The sequence below is a fragment of the Gymnodraco acuticeps genome, unplaced genomic scaffold, assembly GCF_902827175.1.
Source record: "Gymnodraco acuticeps unplaced genomic scaffold, fGymAcu1.1, whole genome shotgun sequence".
NCBI lineage: Eukaryota > Metazoa > Chordata > Actinopteri > Perciformes > Bathydraconidae > Gymnodraco > Gymnodraco acuticeps.
The window spans coordinates 107,837-126,299 of NW_022990035.1; the positions used below are offsets into that span (position 1 = coordinate 107,837).

The window sequence follows — 18,463 nt, forward strand, 5'->3', positions numbered from 1 at the left end:
ACAGCACTGAGTTATTCTCAAGGTATTTTATACATTAAACATTTTAGTCTGTAAAGGAAATGTAGATCCAATGTAAGGATCAAGTAACCAATCCAGGACAAATAGTACATTTTATAGTCATTGAGTTAATCATTCAAACACTCTCTTTCAATGTTTTTTATTCTGTGCAATATTTCATTAAATTGATCAAACATTCAGTCTCGTGACAGAAAGAAAACATTAAAGACCTGATTAAAAAAGAATATGTTGTTTGAGTTGTGAAGAGAGAAGGCGATCCAATCTGCACATTATACAGTATTTTAATAGTCTGGTTATTACAGCAGTGTTCATCGTGCTTTGCTCAAATGCATTACAATGTATTGCATCCTGCCGTGTATGTTTCATGAGGCCTTTAAATCTTTTACATAATTTGATTTATTTCAGTTTTCAGATGTTATTTACATTCAGATAGAACAGTTCACTTAAAGCAGCACTTACACAGTTTCATGAGGTGGGTGATGTTTGCTTCGCTTTAAGTGTTCACTTGCCTTAGCTTTGCTTTCCCTTGACATAAAAGGAATTATTTTACATTGAAGTCCATCTATTTTATCTGGTTACCAGGTGAACATGGCGGGTTATTAACTAAGCAGACATTCATTGGATGAAACGTGTTTCAGTGTTTGAAGGGAGGAACGTTGGAACACTCATATCAACAAAGACAGAAAAGCAGGCACAAGCTATTAAACAAATATTCCTTATTTCTCAAAACACCTCCTGCTAAATGGCTTCTTTCCTCTGCGTATTTACACTCATAAACTCACAGGAAACTGGGAAACTCAGCTTAAATTCACTTTTTATCATTGTTGCAGGTGTATTCGCTCTGAAACCCTTTTCAAATTGTACTCATGCCAGATGAAGTGATATGATACCGAAATATGTCTACATTAGTTTAGATTAATAGCAATGTAAATACTAAATGCAAGGTATAAAGACAATGTTTATTTGCATTGAGCTTTGCTTAATTTACATTATAGAACATGAAGCTTACAAGCATTATACACAGCCCTGTTATGTACATTAGTTACAGTATTATGTATCCTTTACAAACTGTACATTCTTAAAATAGGTTTTAACTTTTGTAAAATAAAAAATGTAAATGCCTTTTTGCCTGTTGTTGCCAAAGAACTTTAAATAGCATATCACATCATAACATATCACATAGGATTTCAAGAGTAATGCTTTCTTTACACATTAATTCCATTAGCATATTAATTATAGGTTGGTCTGTCAGAACTGAAACAATTAGTTGTTTAATCAATTGACAGAAAAATAATTTCTAAGCATTTTGAATTGTTTGTAATTATTTTAAGCAACAATGCCCCACATGTCACCGGTTCCAGACACTCAAGTATGAATATGTGCTTGTTTGAGTCTTCTGTGGTAGTCAACTGAAGATAATAAGCTTTTGGCTATCAAGTCTTTTTTACTCTTCCTATTTGACATTCTCTAGAAAGTAATTGCAGGATTAATAAATCAAATTAAACATTAGTTACAATCCTATATCTGTCCTTTTATACAAGTTGCCTTCTCAACATCTAAGATAAACTATTAGATTAGGCTTAAAGAATTTTTGTGACGGATCTAAAGAAACATTATCTAAAAATCTCCTCAAATAAATCATTGTTTGAAATTAGGACTGCTTGACATTGGACGTTGCCGATATCCAATATAGGCAGATGGTTTTTCCACCTAATTATCAAGCTTCTGTTGAGGAATTTAATATTAATATGCCTACTGTAATCGTGATGGCCCACTGGCAGATGCAGACATAAAATACAATGCAAAATGTTCACCGGGCAAATATAAGAAAACTATCAACTTCTGTCATAACAGAGGAAAGCCTCATATATGGCCGACACTCTATTTAAAGCTTTCAAAGCAGCTACTTTATCATCGTGAATTTCTATTTCACATTCAGAAATCTGAGGTGGAGTTCTCAAATATGCACTTTTAAAATAATTACTAATTAATAGAAAGATGAATTGCTTAATGATGCATTTTCTGGACAGTGTTCCTGAATAACTTTCACTTTAGTGCAGAGAAGGAGTGATACTTCTAAAATGTGGGGAATCAGTTTAAGGCAAGTAAGGCTTTGATAGTTCAACATCTGTCAAACAGGATCTTCTAATTTAGATCCTAATTTAACGTTCAGTAATATCCCAGAAAAGTGGCAATTGGGTCACATTTATGGATTGAAACCTCTGCTATACTTGCACATGACAGAATGACATACAATGAAATAAATCACACAGTAAGAAAAAGCATTTCTTGATGGTAAATAATAAGTAAAACTGTTCAAAGAGCATTAGTGTGAAAACGTGTGCGTCGCTGCCTCTCTGTGCGCCTGCAGCTGAAGTAAATGAGAACAGAAACTGTGCAAACAATCAGATATATTAAGCTCATTGTGCAAAAATAAAAATGGTCCTTTTGTTCAACAAACAGAACCAGTAAAAAAATGTCTAAGTGCCATTTTGTTCTGTTTGACCTTCACTGAGGTGCAGTTACAGCTGATAGCCATGGGAGGGCAGCAGTGGGACATCAAGAGAATTGTTTTTCGCTTTTTTTATGAAGCTTAAATCTTTCTATATTTTACCATAAGGTAAAAGTGTTGCAAGCACATTCGGTTTTCTTTCTTTGTTTTAATTTTCCTGCTCATGCTGGCGGCAAGTGAAAATGACCAAACATCAGACTGGATGCTTTCAAAGAGAACATTTGACATCTGCTGGTTTAAAGCAGCAGATGTACACCTAATCACTTTAGGTGTGTGGAAGTTTCATGGTGAGTGAAAACAACCACAATTTAAACTCGGCACTGAATGAAGAAAAGAGATTTGGAGTGATTATTTACCAGCAGTATGTGTGTGTGTGTGTGTGTGTGTGTGTGTGTGTGTGTGTGTGTGTGTGTGTGTGTGTGTGTGTGTGTGTGTGTGTGTGTTTCAGGGTTTCCTCCAGGTGAGGAGGGGGGTGGCAGCGTTGCGGTAAGGTTTGCTCGTCTCAGACTCGCCGGGGAGGGCGGGTATCTTCTTCTCCTCGCTGTCGGAGTCGTGCACCGTCAGGGGGGTGAGCGTGGGCGACTTCCTGCAGAGGGAGAAGAGTATCTGAACTCTAGTTTTTGTCTGCAGCATAAATGTTTCCCCCACATTGAATCCACACAGAATAATTTACCTTTGCTTTTTCAGTTCAAACACTACATTTGTTATGTATTTGGCCTTTTACAATCATCTCGATATGATGGACTGCTCATTAGTTTAAATAGGTAACATGACCTTCACCCATAACAAAGGTAAACAATACAACCTACCTATTTCTAAAACTGTAATGTTGTGTACTGTGTTTTTGCTAACACATTTAGTTAAAGGGGACCTATCATGCAAAATGCACTTTTTGATGTCTTTTATACATAAAAATGTGTCCCCGGTGTGTTTGTCTCACAAAGTGTCAGAAAACAAATCCCTCTCTCTTTTCCTCCGTACCCACACCTCTAAAAAAAAGAAAAGGGGGGGTGCTAACAAGCAGATCCGGATTTTTCGCTCCTATAACGTCATTGGCGACATCCGGCCCACGTGACACAACAGCAAGTTTACTTGGGTGTTCCCGGAGATGGTTGTGTGGGATGGACCTGATACAATGTATTGATAATAAGCTCAGTAGGCTACTTTTCTTATTAACTAGAAGCATGATGAACTAAAGTGTTGTTTATTGATAAGGAAGTTATATAAAACAAACCCGTCTCCGCTCTGTGTGATGAGTCTCCTGCAGGTCTCCATCTGGACGTCCAGGCCTCTCTTCATGGAGCACATCTCCATGTACTCGTGCAGGTGGAGGTTCATGTCGCTCTTAGCTGTAGCCAGCTCCAGCTGAACAGGAGGGGAAACAAACCACAGTTACATTTCTATGACTGACACTAGACACTCAGCATTGATACTATTTTATGTTGTGAAATGGGAGAAGCTATTTTTGCTCCTCTGTTTCTAGAAGTGAAAGCCAGTCATTTTTCCCATAAGGAATTGTAACGTGACTCGCAGTTGGAGCACTTCAATGACATTCATCCTGAAACTCTTCAGTGGAATTATCAGTGCAAAAGATTAAGAAATGAGTTGGAAAATATCTGGTTCTTTGATTGGAAAAGACAAGGATAAAAGTGTGGATGGTAACTATGGCTTCCAAGGTGCATATCAGCTGGAAACATCCTATCATGGGTTTAAAATTGGGATACTTGCACAGACACAGATTGCAGATAGAATACATTACATTTTAAATTCTTCCTCAATTGTGGGTGACAGGTAATGATTTCAACATCAACATGCCAAAATGACAGAGAGAAACACATTTAAATGGTAAACCCAACAACAGTCCAAACAAAATGTTAACTCTAATCTTCTAATAAAAACATGAATACGTCTGTTCCAATAATAAAACATTATGGACGCCAGCCTTTTCGACCCAGTATGAGAGGTGAATCCTCACAATGTAACGTAACACACAGAATGCATGGAAACAGACTCGCCTCTATCTGGTCGATGGTCTCCTGGTATTCCTTCTCTCTGGATCTGAACATGCACTCTGTGTCTTTGATCACCTCCTCGATGGACTCCTCCTGCTGCTGCAGCTGCAGGCAGAGTGGAGACAATAGGACTGGAGTTAGCAGCAGCCATTATATTTCAATATTTATCAAATGTTTTGCAGATAACGGCTGTTAAAAGAAAAAAAAGTCCATGTTGAGGTAGAGTTTATTGAGTAAAGCCAAATAACAAAAGAGTGCATTCTTACAAACTTGGGAAGCATTTTTTGAAATGTTGGAGTATTTATGAAAATCCAACAGTATATTAGTTGATTCGATTTGCTTGGTCTTTAGATGCTTCACAAAATGTGACAACTCAGGAAAACATTGACATCAAAATACTTGAACTACTCAATCAACCCATGCTTAATTATATAGCGACTGAGAAGTTCAAGTATATGAAGGTATGTTTTCTAACTGTCTAATAAACTGTAGGTGGCAGACTATCCAAATTGGTCTTAACCAATTTATTTTAAATAAGTGATCATAACTAAAAGAAACACAAATATTGAAGAGTTGACAGATTAATTGAAATACCATAATACTGTCAAAAAGTGATGTTTGAGCAGCGACAAGAAGACACAACCGGTGTGAGTGTATCACAGGTGAGTTAAGATAATCTGTTTTCTTTTCTTTTCAGCTCCTGACTAAACAGATTAGGTCTTTAGCCTCTTTGGATTATCTGGTTAAAAACGGCTCACAAGGAAAGACTGGAGCGTCACCAGACTGAACTCAAACACCACAGTGCATCAGGTCAGGACAGAGGGACAGGGAACATCTGAACGGAGAGGGAACACCGAGCGTCACACATTCAAACTGCTGAAGGGTTTACTTTCCTCTAATGTTGCTATGTTTCACTCTTCAAAGATTCAAAGGTTTTATTGTCATATGCACAACGCTACAGTGTAGACATGGCAATGACATTCTTCTGACCTGAGCTCCTCCAACAATGCAACATATATAGTAAAATACAAAAATACAAAATAAAAAGTAGTGCAAAAAGTCTATATATTACTATTTGTGGTTTTGAACAATTCAAGATGAAATATTTGAGGGTAACAATGAATTCCCTATTTAGAATAATCTATTCTTGTACTCTATTTACTTTATGACAAAGGTTTAACTTATAACACTTATGTTGGCTTCAATAAGGGTCAATATGATTTGAAAGTAAAACAATTAAGTGCTTCTGTGACTAAACACAGTAAAAACAGAAAACTGCGTTACCTGTTTTACATTCTTTTTGTAGAAGCCCAATATGTAAATCATATTTGAGCTATTTCAGAATAATAAAGGCAAACTGAACTCTATTTGTGCCTGTCAGGATTAGTGTGCACGCACCTCTCCCTGTGTTTCCACTCCCAGTGGGTATCCAGGGAAATCCTCCCAGAGCAGAAGGGTTTCCTCTGTTTCCTCCCAGGCCAGGCTGTCACAGTCATCGTCAAACTCACACTCCCTCCTGACACACGCACACACACACACACACACACACACACACACACACACACACACACACACACAACACACACACACACACACACACACACACACACACACACACACACACACACACACACACACACCCAACACACACACACACACACACGACACACACACACACCACACACACACACCACCACACACACACACAACACACACACACACACACACACACACACACACACACACACACACACACACACACACACACCACACACACACACACACACACACACAAACACACACACACACACACCACACAACACACACACACACACACACACACACACACACACACACACACAATAGGCATGTAATCAAAATGGTTGAACATCAGTATGTGTGTGAATTATAAGCAAACAAACCTACAGCTGATTCAGCATCCTCTGCATCTGCTCGTTGATCTGATTGGCCGACGTGCTACAGGACTCCTCGTCTTTAGCCCCGCCTCCCTCGCTCTCGGACATGCTCAGTTCGTCTCCGTCTCCGCCCTTCGCCGACTGGCCGCTCGGTTTCCTGGACCGGCCACTCAGAGTGGAGGGGGGCGTGGCCACCTGCTGAAAGGACGCGTGTTGGTTTAAAGGTGGAAGGCTTGTTTCAGGCCTTTTACCAGCCCTCACATACCTGGAACATCTGGATCATGTCCTCACAGTTCCTCTGCTGAGCGACGTCACACAGACGGGCGGTGATGTCGATGCGGCGGCAGATGTCCATGTCCACCTTCATGGCCTTCTCCTGGATCTTACTGTCCAGATCTGACAGGTTCTGATGGAGAGAGAACGGATTACTTCTTCCATTTGTGTTCATTTCTGACAACTTGAAACAGTAGGCCATTGGATGGAGGCATAACAAATAAATTGATCAAAAGGGAAAACATATATAGATTATGGAATCCAAATTCTTCTACATTTCTGAATCCGATAGTCAGTTTTAAACATTTGAAAAATGATGCTAACCACAGCTGGCAGCAGACTTACGTTGCTGACGAGTCCTTTGAAGAGAACCAGTTCGGCCTTCAGCTGCTTCACCCTCATCGCCAGCTCATCCTGACACACCTCGCTCTCCTGCAGGTCCTGCAAACACACACACACACACACACACACACACACACACACACCACACACACACACACACACACACACACACACACACACACACACACACACACACACACATCCACACACACACACACACACACACACACACACACACACACACACACACACACACACACATCACACACCACACACACACACACACACACACACACACACACACACACACACACACACACACACACACACACACACACACACACACACACACACACACACACCACACACACACACACACACACACACACACACACACCACACACACACACACACACACACACACACACACACACACACACACACACACACACACACCCTGGATATTAGAGTAAGATGATAACTGAAGGTGCAGCTATAGCTCAGACCGCTTTGATCATTTAATTTATAAAATGGAATATATAGAGTAAGGTTTTCAACACAAGTCCCCTTACCTCCTCCAGTTCAGCCACTTTCTCCTGCATGTCCATCCTGGCTGTGTACTCCTCTTCCCATCTACAAACACACATACACAAAATATCAATGGCATAATTCAGAGAGAACTTTGCATATCTTGCATCTGATCTTTGTAGCAAAGCAAAAGACTAAGATGACCACACACTATTGGTACTTTTTCCCTCTTTTTTCCTGTTTGTTATCTTGGTATCTTTTTTATTTTTCAGCTGACCTCTAAACCAATAGGAGATCCAACAATGATTTGATTGTAATAGATCATTTGAATCTCAGCAGATAACAGTTGAATGTGGAATATTCCTGGCTTATCATCAGGTCAGCTGAGGTGGGGTAACATTTAGCCTGTGAAGCTTCCTGGTCTTCCTCTCTGCAGCTTTCAGGCAAACACTCCATGTTACCTCCTGACTGACCTACAGCATGAACGCGCCTCTGACCAGCGAGAGTATTACTCAGCAGGTGTTACATAAAGGAAACCATGCGGTGTGCATGTAGAGCACGAACAGTAAGAAGAGCAAGCTGTAACCCTGAGGAGAGAAGACAGAAATAACAAAGAGTGACGAGGCCGAGCCCGACCTTACACTGCAGGACTACGGGCGTTCTGAAATGCAAGACTTATTATTCCTGATTGATTGTCCCTCTAATGAAATGTGATCTCAGGACAATGTACATTTATAAAAGCGAAACAACATAACACAGGAGACAAAGACACCGCATTAGCAGTGTAGCACAACAAAGGGCCATTGGTCGACTGAGGGGGTGCTCTTTTGTCCTGAGTAAAGTACAACTGTTAGACTTTGATGACATTCATATCATCATATTTCTCAGTTAAAGAAAATTGTCTCTCGTTTCTAAAACTCAAGGTCTCTGAATATACCGATCCAACACCAGAGCCTTCTTTGTCCCATGTTTAATATCTCTACACCTCAGAGATTTGCCAGATATTATTGTGGCACTAAAAAGTAGTAGAAAGTAGATGTGACATGATGACTGTCACTGAGCGCAAAACAGATACTAAATGTATAATGACATTCACAAATAAACGGCATTTAATGTGAACCTGCAACCTTATGATTGGCATCCAATCCATATGTAGAGGTCAGTATCGCATGTGTGTCTCTGTAAAATAAATTGGTGCATTTTCTTATATGCTGTTAACAAATCATCTTTGCTCTTCTGGCTTCTTTCCCATGTTTGAGTCCTCTTTGTCCTTCACAATAACAATGCTCAGCTGGAGCACTGAAATGATGACATCATGTCTTTGGGGGACGACCTCAGATCAGATTGTCTCCATGTCAACAGAGATGTTTTCCAATGTTTGTGTTCAACTACAAGTCACAGGGAGGCTGCATGCTGAGAGAGACTTGTGTTGGATATGAGGAGGATAGCATCAAATCTGGTTCATTCAGAGAGGGACTCAGACACAGATGTGATGCGCAGATTGTGTTACAGTGAGAGAGCTGACATTTTGTATTGCTCTCTCTGTTTGTCAGTCCCAACACGTGGCTCTGCAGTGAGTCTGCAGGCTGTCATTCTGTTAGACTGGGCACTCAGAAGCCGGCTCACCTAAAACTCATGCTGTAAGACGATGCAAGAGCTAACATTTAGCAAAAAGTCCTTCCAAAAAATAAAGACATTTACATTATTTTCACTACCCATTTTATCTGAGATGTTCCCTGTCATAAGGAGACCGGGCTGCTGCACTGCACACTTGAGCTGTGATGTCAGCAAATAGCGTGTCATGAAGAGGATGACGTAAATTCAACCTCTACCTCCTGTAGGCTAATGCATGGTGGTGAATGCATGGTGTTTTGAATCACATATGGATTTATTTTTGCCATGTAGCAGTGTATTGGAATAAACAAGCCTCATTGGACTGAATTGAGTCAAAGACAAAAATAAAACCTTAGGGTCGTGGGGTTTGGGGATGTGGATGATAGCGTGATGATGATGTCAGTGCTGGGGTGACGCTGCAGAGGCTCACATGGGACAGAGAGGAGGAGAGGGGGGGGGGGGGGGTGACACAAGGTGCGTGCAGGCAGAAGGGTGAGGGAGATGGATGAGGAGTCAACAGGGACAGTAGCAAACAATTCAGGAGAAAACAGAACAAGGCCGCAAGAGAGGGAGAGACAGAGAGAGAACACTTAGAGGGAGGCAGAGGGTAAGAGATAAAGCAGAGAGGAGAGGAGAGATGGCAGACTGGGTGACATCACTGTTGGCGTTCACAGGCTAGTGCTGCATTGCAGGTAGCAGGACAACACCCAGCTGAGAGGAAGAGGGGAAGAGGAAGAGGAGATGGAGAAAGACAAGAGGAAGAAGAAGAGCAGGAAAGAAAGGAGAGGAAGAGGGGAGCCTGCAGTGTGAGGACGATCAGGACAGACAGTTCCTCCCTTCAGACACACAGGCAGCAAAACACTCAGAGCAGAATTAAGACACTCTTTTTTTCACCTTAAAGGTGGGGTCGGTCATTTTGGAGAAACCAGCTTGAGTGCACAAGAATTTGAAAATACACAGCCGGAAGAAATCTGCCACTTCCTTACAGAGCCCCTCCTCCAACACACACGAACGCGCACATGACCAATGAGGGCACGAGATAAGTTTGTGCACAGATGGAAGGCTGACAGGCAGGTAGGCCATCCAGTTATTTTAGCCGGGCCGGCTCAGATGATTGGTCGTGCTTTTTACAGCACTACGGCTTCCAGAGATGACATTTTTTTATGGATTTATTGTCAAAGCACTTAAGATATTCATTGCTATCGGGATGTTAAGAGCATTCCATGGAATATAACAAAAAGTGTATCTCGAGCCGGTTTCTCAAACTTACCTACCCCACCTTTAATGGATTGATAATAATAAAGTTGTGATACGGAGGAAGCTGCTGGTTCTCAGAAGTACTTAGAAACACAGCTCTGACTTCAATCAAGGGCAGGGAGGTCGTGTTCTTAAGTAAATCAGTTCTGATATTAGTTTTGTCAAATTGATGTTTTTAGAAATCATAGTTTATATTCTATGATTAATAACCAGGGGATATACTTATGAGAAAGTTCCAGTGCTTTAGGTCAAATGAGTTTACATTTGACAACTTATCTACAGAAATATAAAAGGCTCTTTATCTGATTTCTCTGTCAGTATTTTATTCCTAGCAGTTTAGAGAAGGCCATTTCGTTTTCTTGTCAAATTGTCTGGGGTGTACGGAGCCCTGGAGGGTTCATAGAGAGAACAAATACATAAAACGAGGCCACATTTTATTAATTCGTGCGCACAAGATGTAATTCATGGACTCAATTTAAATAAATAAATTTGTTGCGCATTTGTTTTCCGAAGATATTATGATAGTGGCGTTCGTTCTGGTGCACTCCGACAGCATTTAGCACTAGCCTACATCGAGATTAAGATTAAACAAACTGCTTTCACTTGGGAATACACATATGGAGTTAGCCAGATGCGTGTAAATTACTGTTCATGGTCATTTGAAAACAAATGTCGGTGTCGGACAGACACATACACCGAACACACACATCCACACAGAGCTGAGTTGAGCAGAGCACAAACAGATCATGTAGCATTTCACCCATAGCAACAACAACTTCCTGTCAACAGCGTAAACTCGCCTTCAAAATAAAAGCATCTAAATAAAACAGGAAGTTAACCTAAATTACATTTAAGACATATGTAACTGCAACGAAAGTAACAAAAACAATGTAATATCCTTTTCAGTTTCCCAGAACACAAATTGGATTATTTACACATCATGCACCCTGGTGACCGGACATCTCCTTCATAAAACGAGTAATAGGGGGAATAATCGGGCAGTTCGAGGTGTGTGTGTGTGGCTAAAGCTCCTTACACACCAAACTGACACCAAAGAACACCAAAGAACACGTCCCGACGGAACGTCGGCTCACGTCGCCTTACGTCGCCTCACGTCTCCTGCATCTCCTGCGTCTTGGCCATGTGTCGCACTGGAACACACCGCAAAGACTTCAGCCGACGGCCAAGTTGCACTTATGAACTGCGCGTGCGTCAGTGGCAATAACTCTCCTTACCAGTAGGCGTCGGTAGTGTGTATTCGTCATTCAAAAGAGGCAACAACCGGACGACAGACTGCGTGATACACCGAGAGAAGAAGAACAGACTGCGTGATATAAACAAACAACAAATAGCGTGTGCGTTCCATTTTCACTCTACAGCGAGAAGCTCATGGGGCTTTCCCGAACCTGTGTCGAGAGCTGGAGTTAAATGAAATCTCAGATTTGCCTTCTTAATAGTTTGTTTGGGTCCCTCACTTCCGTTTAGCTTCTCATGCTCTGATTTGCTAGCTGAACAGCCAATCAGAGTGATTTCTGTGGCCGACAGCCTACCGATTCAACATGTCGAATCGGCGGCGGAAGGTGTCTGCACGGCCGAAAAGACACGACGGTGCAGTAAACACCAATCTGAGTAGGGCGACAGGACGCTCATCGACGGCCCGACATCTATCGACGCCGAAAATCCGCTCTGTGCGTAAGGACCTTAAAACGGAGCAGCCTCGATCTCTATTCAGCTGTTCTAATGAAGGTAAACACAGTGAAGGCGCTGCGTAAAAGACACAGCTCTCTGCGCGCAGATAGCAGATACTCTGAGAGCCACGGACATGAATTCATAGATCAAGGCAGACTGGTTCACAGACTCTCCTGTTTTGCGAATCCGGTGCTTAAACACATAGCTCTACACCTCTGGCCGAAATGTTCCTAAAATGAAGTCCGAGTTTTAAATATATCTCAAATAATGTATGCACTGCCATTTCCCCACATAAACATAACAGTCTGCAATTAAACGGTTGTCTCCGGTGCGCTCCGCTTCCTATTTGGCTCACGAAAAAATGACGGTTCTCGTAGTATCGTGCGCACAAATTAATAAAGTTCGGCCTCGTTTTATTTAAATTCAGGCCACGAATTACATCTCGTGCGCACAAATTAATAAAACGTGGCCTCGTTTTATTTATTTGTTCTCTCTATGAACCCTCCAGGTTCCAGGTAGGGGTGTCATAATGGACTCATGTCTTCTGTTGTTCTAAATGACACGGCCCAGTGGCGGCGCCAGAGATTTTCTCTAGGGGGTGCTGTGGGGTAGCATGACGTTTCATAGAGGGTGCTCAAACATTAAGGGTTTCCCATTAATGCACCAGCGCTACAGTTGAATTTTCTACTGCAACACTCCCCACATGCACACACAGTGTACCCGCTCGATAATCAGCTCACGGCATATAGGTGTGGGTGGGGTAAAGTGCTATTTTTACAAGTGGGGAGTGGACCTCACCTCCTCTAGGAGGGTCCTCACCTCCTCTAGTGGGGAAGATTTTTTTTTAAATATTGAAGTTAAAAGCATCAATCTGGTGCACTTTGAAAGCCAAAATGAAGAGATCTATGGATATACAGTATCTCTCAACATACATATGAAACATAACTGTAAACAGATTTTCTATTTCTTTATAGATATTTTACAAACCACTCCCCTTTTAAAACAAACCGTTTGAGACCCACTGAGATAACTAGACTAAAGTTAACTAAACACTGAGAGTCCTTTACTTCACCTGAGCTGAGGTTATCTGAGACTCTCAGTCTGACAGGAGAGAGTTCTCCCTCCACCTTGTTGTTGAAAAAGCTCCTTATATCCGTTAGCTTGGCTAGCTAGCACCAGATGCTAACCACAACGATCTCCGATAGATACCCACCGGTGCGCGAGCTCTCTCTCGCTCGCTTGCGCACGCACACAAAATGGCTCGTGCCACACACACACAGAGCAGAGCTTGAATGAAACAGACCCAGAAGTAAGCTACTTGTACTCACGAGGCCTATTATGTGCAGAATCCCTCTCGCTTTTAGGTGGTTTTGATTGAGTGTCCACACGTGGACGTTTAAGGACTAAAAAACTATCCATTTGTCACTTTGCTGTTAGCAAATCATTTGGGGCTCCAGCTAACAGGAAGTCACTCAAGTGTCACAAAGTAATTTAGCCTATAGGTAGGTAGGTCAAAAATCGAATGGGTGCTGGCCATTGGCCTAATCATATCACCTGTGTTGGCTTTATGTTTTTGGTCAAACATTTATTTGTTTCACATTTGCATTGATGTAATCAATAATTTTTCTGATTTAATTTAATAAAAATAATAATAATTTTCGAAAAAAACCCAAAAAAAACCATATTTCTTGGGGGTGCTTAGGGGGTGCTTTGGCAATCCTGGGGGGTGCTTCAGCACCCCCTAGCTCCCCCCTGGCGCCGCCCCTGCTCCAGCCTACATATTAACACAAAAGGCTCCTGGATATTTTAAGAATATCTTAAGTTTATCTTTTATTTCAGAATCCGAGAGTCAACAAATCAAAACTGTAGAAAGATTCTTAATTAGGTTTCTATATGAGGTAAACTTATCGATAATTGAGCATGCAGCAAAATGAACCTCTCTGATTGGTTGTGTCAATGACTTATAGTTGACTTTTATCTTGCATTTCCAGTTTTTTTTCAAAAGACACATTATTTGAAAATACAGTGGATCATCTTTTTTTACTGATGAGTCAAGCGGGGTATCTTTGTATCATCCAACTTGAATTAGACCAACTTGAATCATTTAACATAAGCTGTTCACGTGGAATGGACACCTGGAAGTCCTAAAATCACAACTCTATGATGACCTCATGATGTGAAATACAAAATACAGCAACGTGCACATCTGCGTTCCTAATGACTCATACAATGTAACCTTAAAGTATGTCTAACTTTATAAACAAATAAAATAACATAGCCTCTGTTTCAAGCCCTTATCGGCTCTTCAGCAGGTGCAAATGTTTAGGAAAAAAAAGTAAATGTTTCAAAGGCAATATTTATATGATCTGTTTTGTGCTTACAACTCATTTTGTATGGTAAAGATTATAAAAGCATCACTCTGTGAAATGCTGCCAAATTGAAGGAACTGTGAACCTTTTCTATCTCCAGATCCCTTTAAAAGCACAACACCCAGAGTGTTGCTGTTGCTCGTTCTGAAATCGATGTGACTGAGGGTTTGTCCTGCAGTGGCGTCCTGCCTCAGCAGACTGAAGCAAAAGCACTGAGGTCAGTGCTTTTTAGCATAAAGCAGCAGAGTGTGTTAAAGTGGGAAACAGGTCAGTGCGAACAAAACAGAAACTGCATGCTGAGCAAAACCCCTCTCAGACCAATAGGTTTATATGTCATAGACCTAAACACTTCAAATTAAAACAGTTGCCTTGTATTGATATACTTAATGAATAATTCATAACATCATGCTTGGCACACACAAAGATTTTGTTCTTTGTTTTTTTTGTTCTTTCTGTCAAACCTTTGTAATATCTAGTAAAACAGATGCAACAAAGTATATGGGTTCAATAATACTGTATATATAATACCACTATTCCTTATAGACCTCAAAGTACAAAGATGCACATTAAAAGTGAGGAACTGTACAGTAGAACAAACCAATGTCACATGCATGCAATAATAAATGCCCTTGCTTTGAGATGCCTAGGATGCACTTATTAGGTTGCTTTGGGCAAAATCATCTGTGAAATAAATGTAATGTACAAATCCTGTAAACCTTGCCTTACAGCAGGCCTGCTCAGCATTTTGCTGCACTGCAGTCGATGACTAAATACAAGCAGAGGAAGTGATTGCTACCTCAGCATAAACTGTTTGGCAAAATCCTTGTGGGGTGACACATTCATATCAGTCAATTATATTTCAGCTCTTCAGAGCCATTGGTGGATAAAGACCTCAAAATAAATGGTGGAGCAGCAGCTAAACCTTTGCAGTAAGGTGGGAAATCAGCTCTCAAAAAATACATGCCACTGACAGACTTTACATTTTGAACATCTATACAACATGAAGCAAGACAAATAAGTTCTTGAAACACAACATGAGTAAAATAAGAGTATACATATGTTGTTGAGAGCTGATGACCAACCAAGATGAGATGCAACTGAAAATCTTAAATAAGGTATCCCTGCATAAAAAAAGATGAAGATGATAATATCAAAAAAAGAAAATGTACTAATACAGCTTTTTGAATTCCCTTGTGAAATGACCAATATTTCCATAGCATCTCTCTGAGTTAGATCATGACAATAAGATTACACTGTTATTGGAATAACAACTTATTATTTCCCTGAATATCAAGGCAAACTAATTCAAATGTGTTTGCTATTAGTCAGGTGTTCATATTTGTGTGTTATAATCTTTACAGCCAACTTGTATATTTTCTACTTTTGAATGCTGTTTTTTTCCTATTTTGAGATGTTCACATTTTAGAATAGTTTATTTCTACTCTTTTAATTTCTACTTATGTGCAATGCCTTGATTTAAGGTAAGATAAGATGTACTTTATTGATCCCAATTTGGGAAATGTTTGCATTTTTATGCTGCTGCAACAAAAACATTTCCCAATTTGGGATCAATAAAGTATACCCACAAAAATAAGCCATACCAAGAAACTCAAAGTCACTTAAAGTTTACACTGCATCAGAAATCAGACACTTGAATGCTAAAATGTCTGCATTATATTCTATGAGTCAAACAATCCAGTCATGTTACAAGTGTACAGTGACACACTTTAAGGTTAAAAACAACCCATACCTTCTCTTGTACTCGTCTCTCTCCCTCTTCACCTTGGCCAGCACGTTGTTCAGGGCCCTGATCTCCGGTGTGATGGTGTCGATCTGGACCCCAACCCCGTCCGGCTGCGTCCAGGGGGCCCCGGGGCCCGTGGCGCAGGACTCCCTCCCGGAGCCAAACCGGCGGCTGTGGTTGAAGGACCAGAGCGTCCCGGGGAGGAAGCGGGGGGGCGGCGCGGTGATGAAGTTGGTGTTCGTCCCGGAGTGAGAGGTGTACTTCTCGTTGATGTTGGTGAAGGTTTTGGAAGGGTCCATTGGGCTCAGGGCCGGGCTGATGGAGAAGCCGGAAGTGGTGAGGTTGGAGTTTGAATCCATGGAGAGTGAGCTCGGGTTCAGGTTATTCCCCAGCAGGTGTTTGTTGTCAAAGAGAGGAGGGGGGTTCAGGGTGGGGGAGAGGAGGCCGCCGGGCAGGTAGGCCGAGTTGTTGGCGTTGTGGAGCGAGATGAGTCCCGGTCTGGCTTGGATAGGCCCGATAAATCCAGTCTGGACCCCCATGTCTTTAGTCTGCGGCTTCTGGTGTCCATCCCCCCCACCGTTATCCTCCAGAGCCTGCTGCAGCTGCTTCTCCAGCACCTTGTTCCTGCGCTCCAGCTCGTGCACTTTGGCCAGGAAGCAGCGGAAGCGCAGGTTCAGGGTCTTCAGGACGCTGATGTTGGAGCCTAGGTCGTTGCGCAGCGCCGTGGCCGCGGGGGGTCCGCGGTGCAAGGGGTTGCTCAGGTGCAGGTAGGTGAGGCCCGACGGCGGCAAGGAGCCCAGGTCCAGCCCGGACAACCCATCAGGCCCGAAGCCTCCCTGGTCCCCCAGGAAGTAGCCCGGCTCCATCATAGCTGAGTCGTTCTGGCCCGGCATCTGGTGGTGGTGGTGCTGTGGGGCCAGGAAGCCGCTCTCCCCCAGGGCCAGATTCATGCTCGAATAGGAAAATCTGAAGTGCTCGAAATCCGGCATGAACCCAGACTTCTGCAGTCTATCTTCAACAGTTCAAATTGTTTTGTCTATAAACTGATTATAGTCCCGAACCGGAATGAGGCCCAGCTGCCTTGTTTTTGCAACACTTACTGGTCACACCAGATGCTCACCTTTACGCAGAGGAGCTGTGGCCTAAAGTCAGATGACGGGGGTTAAAAATGATTCTTTACGGGTCTAAAATCGCAGCAAAAATAACAATCCCCCCAATAGGATATTATAGTAAACCTATCGCGATGAGCTGTGAAGTATAAATGTTAATATAGAGTACAAATAGAAGCCTCTAAACTCGCAGACACACCGCTGGTCGCTGCAGCAAAATAAGATGACTGAGTTTACTTTTACGCAGGACTAAATTCTATCTCAGTGGCGACGCGCACTATCACAAACTGTTTATTCTAAGCCCCTAGAATGAAGATATATTGAAGCCACAACCAAAATGTACGCACCTGCCAGACCGAGGAGGAAGCATTCACTTTGGCACCAGATAATGAGGTGAATGAGTCCGAGGAGAGTGTAGCAGCGGTGCAACAGAGCTCAGCGATAAACACAAATGACTGAATGATGCGTTCACTTACCAGACTGACTGTGGAAGAGGAGCAGTGATCAGTGTGCAGTCTGGCTCAGATACCGTAGTGACTAAAGTAGAGGTGCACCTGTGGTAAAGCAGCCCAGGGGGATTTAAAACTTCCTGGATATGGTGAATGGATGGTAACGTTACATAAAGGAAAGTGTTTTAAAATAAAAATGTTAAAGACAAATATCCATTATCGTTCCCAGACTTAACAGTGGTTGCAGCTGAATAAACTATTAGCTAACTCCTTCCACCAAGGAAGCATTATGTAGCACAAATGAATAATGTTTACAGGATTTTAGCTTGATTGGTAACCAATTAACCTTCTCACACAAATCACCCATCCTTCTTAATACATGTTTAGTGACTACAAAACACTTTGCATTACAAGTAGTAAACTTAAGTAAGCTAGCATTCTGAATTTCTTATTCACTATATTGCAACAATGAAATGTATCCTTTTTACGTTTAACAGCCAATACATTTGAAAAAGGTTATCAAAAGAAATATGAAAATGATTCTGACTCATTAACTTTCTGGGCTTTTGTGACAATAAGTTATTTCAGTTGTCAGACATTGGAGGTGTTCCTCCCTGTTTCCCTTTTTACC

At 41.7% G+C, this 18,463-nt stretch overlaps 1 protein-coding gene across 1 annotated transcript; it reads right to left on the minus strand.

Annotated features, from left to right (window-relative positions):
* Window positions 1–141: 141 nt before the first annotated feature.
* On the minus strand, window positions 142–17,845 carry LOC117545353 (intermediate filament family orphan 1-like). Its single transcript, XM_034215089.1, is given in 11 exon segments — window positions 142–3,116; window positions 3,765–3,895; window positions 4,546–4,647; window positions 5,941–6,058; window positions 6,469–6,656; window positions 6,724–6,864; window positions 7,077–7,172; window positions 7,646–7,706; window positions 16,281–16,589; window positions 16,720–16,759; window positions 16,762–17,845. Coding segments are annotated over 11 exon segments (1,830 nt in total). The 5' UTR covers window positions 17,264–17,845; the 3' UTR covers window positions 142–2,974.
* Between the last annotated feature and the right edge of the window lie 618 nt (window positions 17,846–18,463).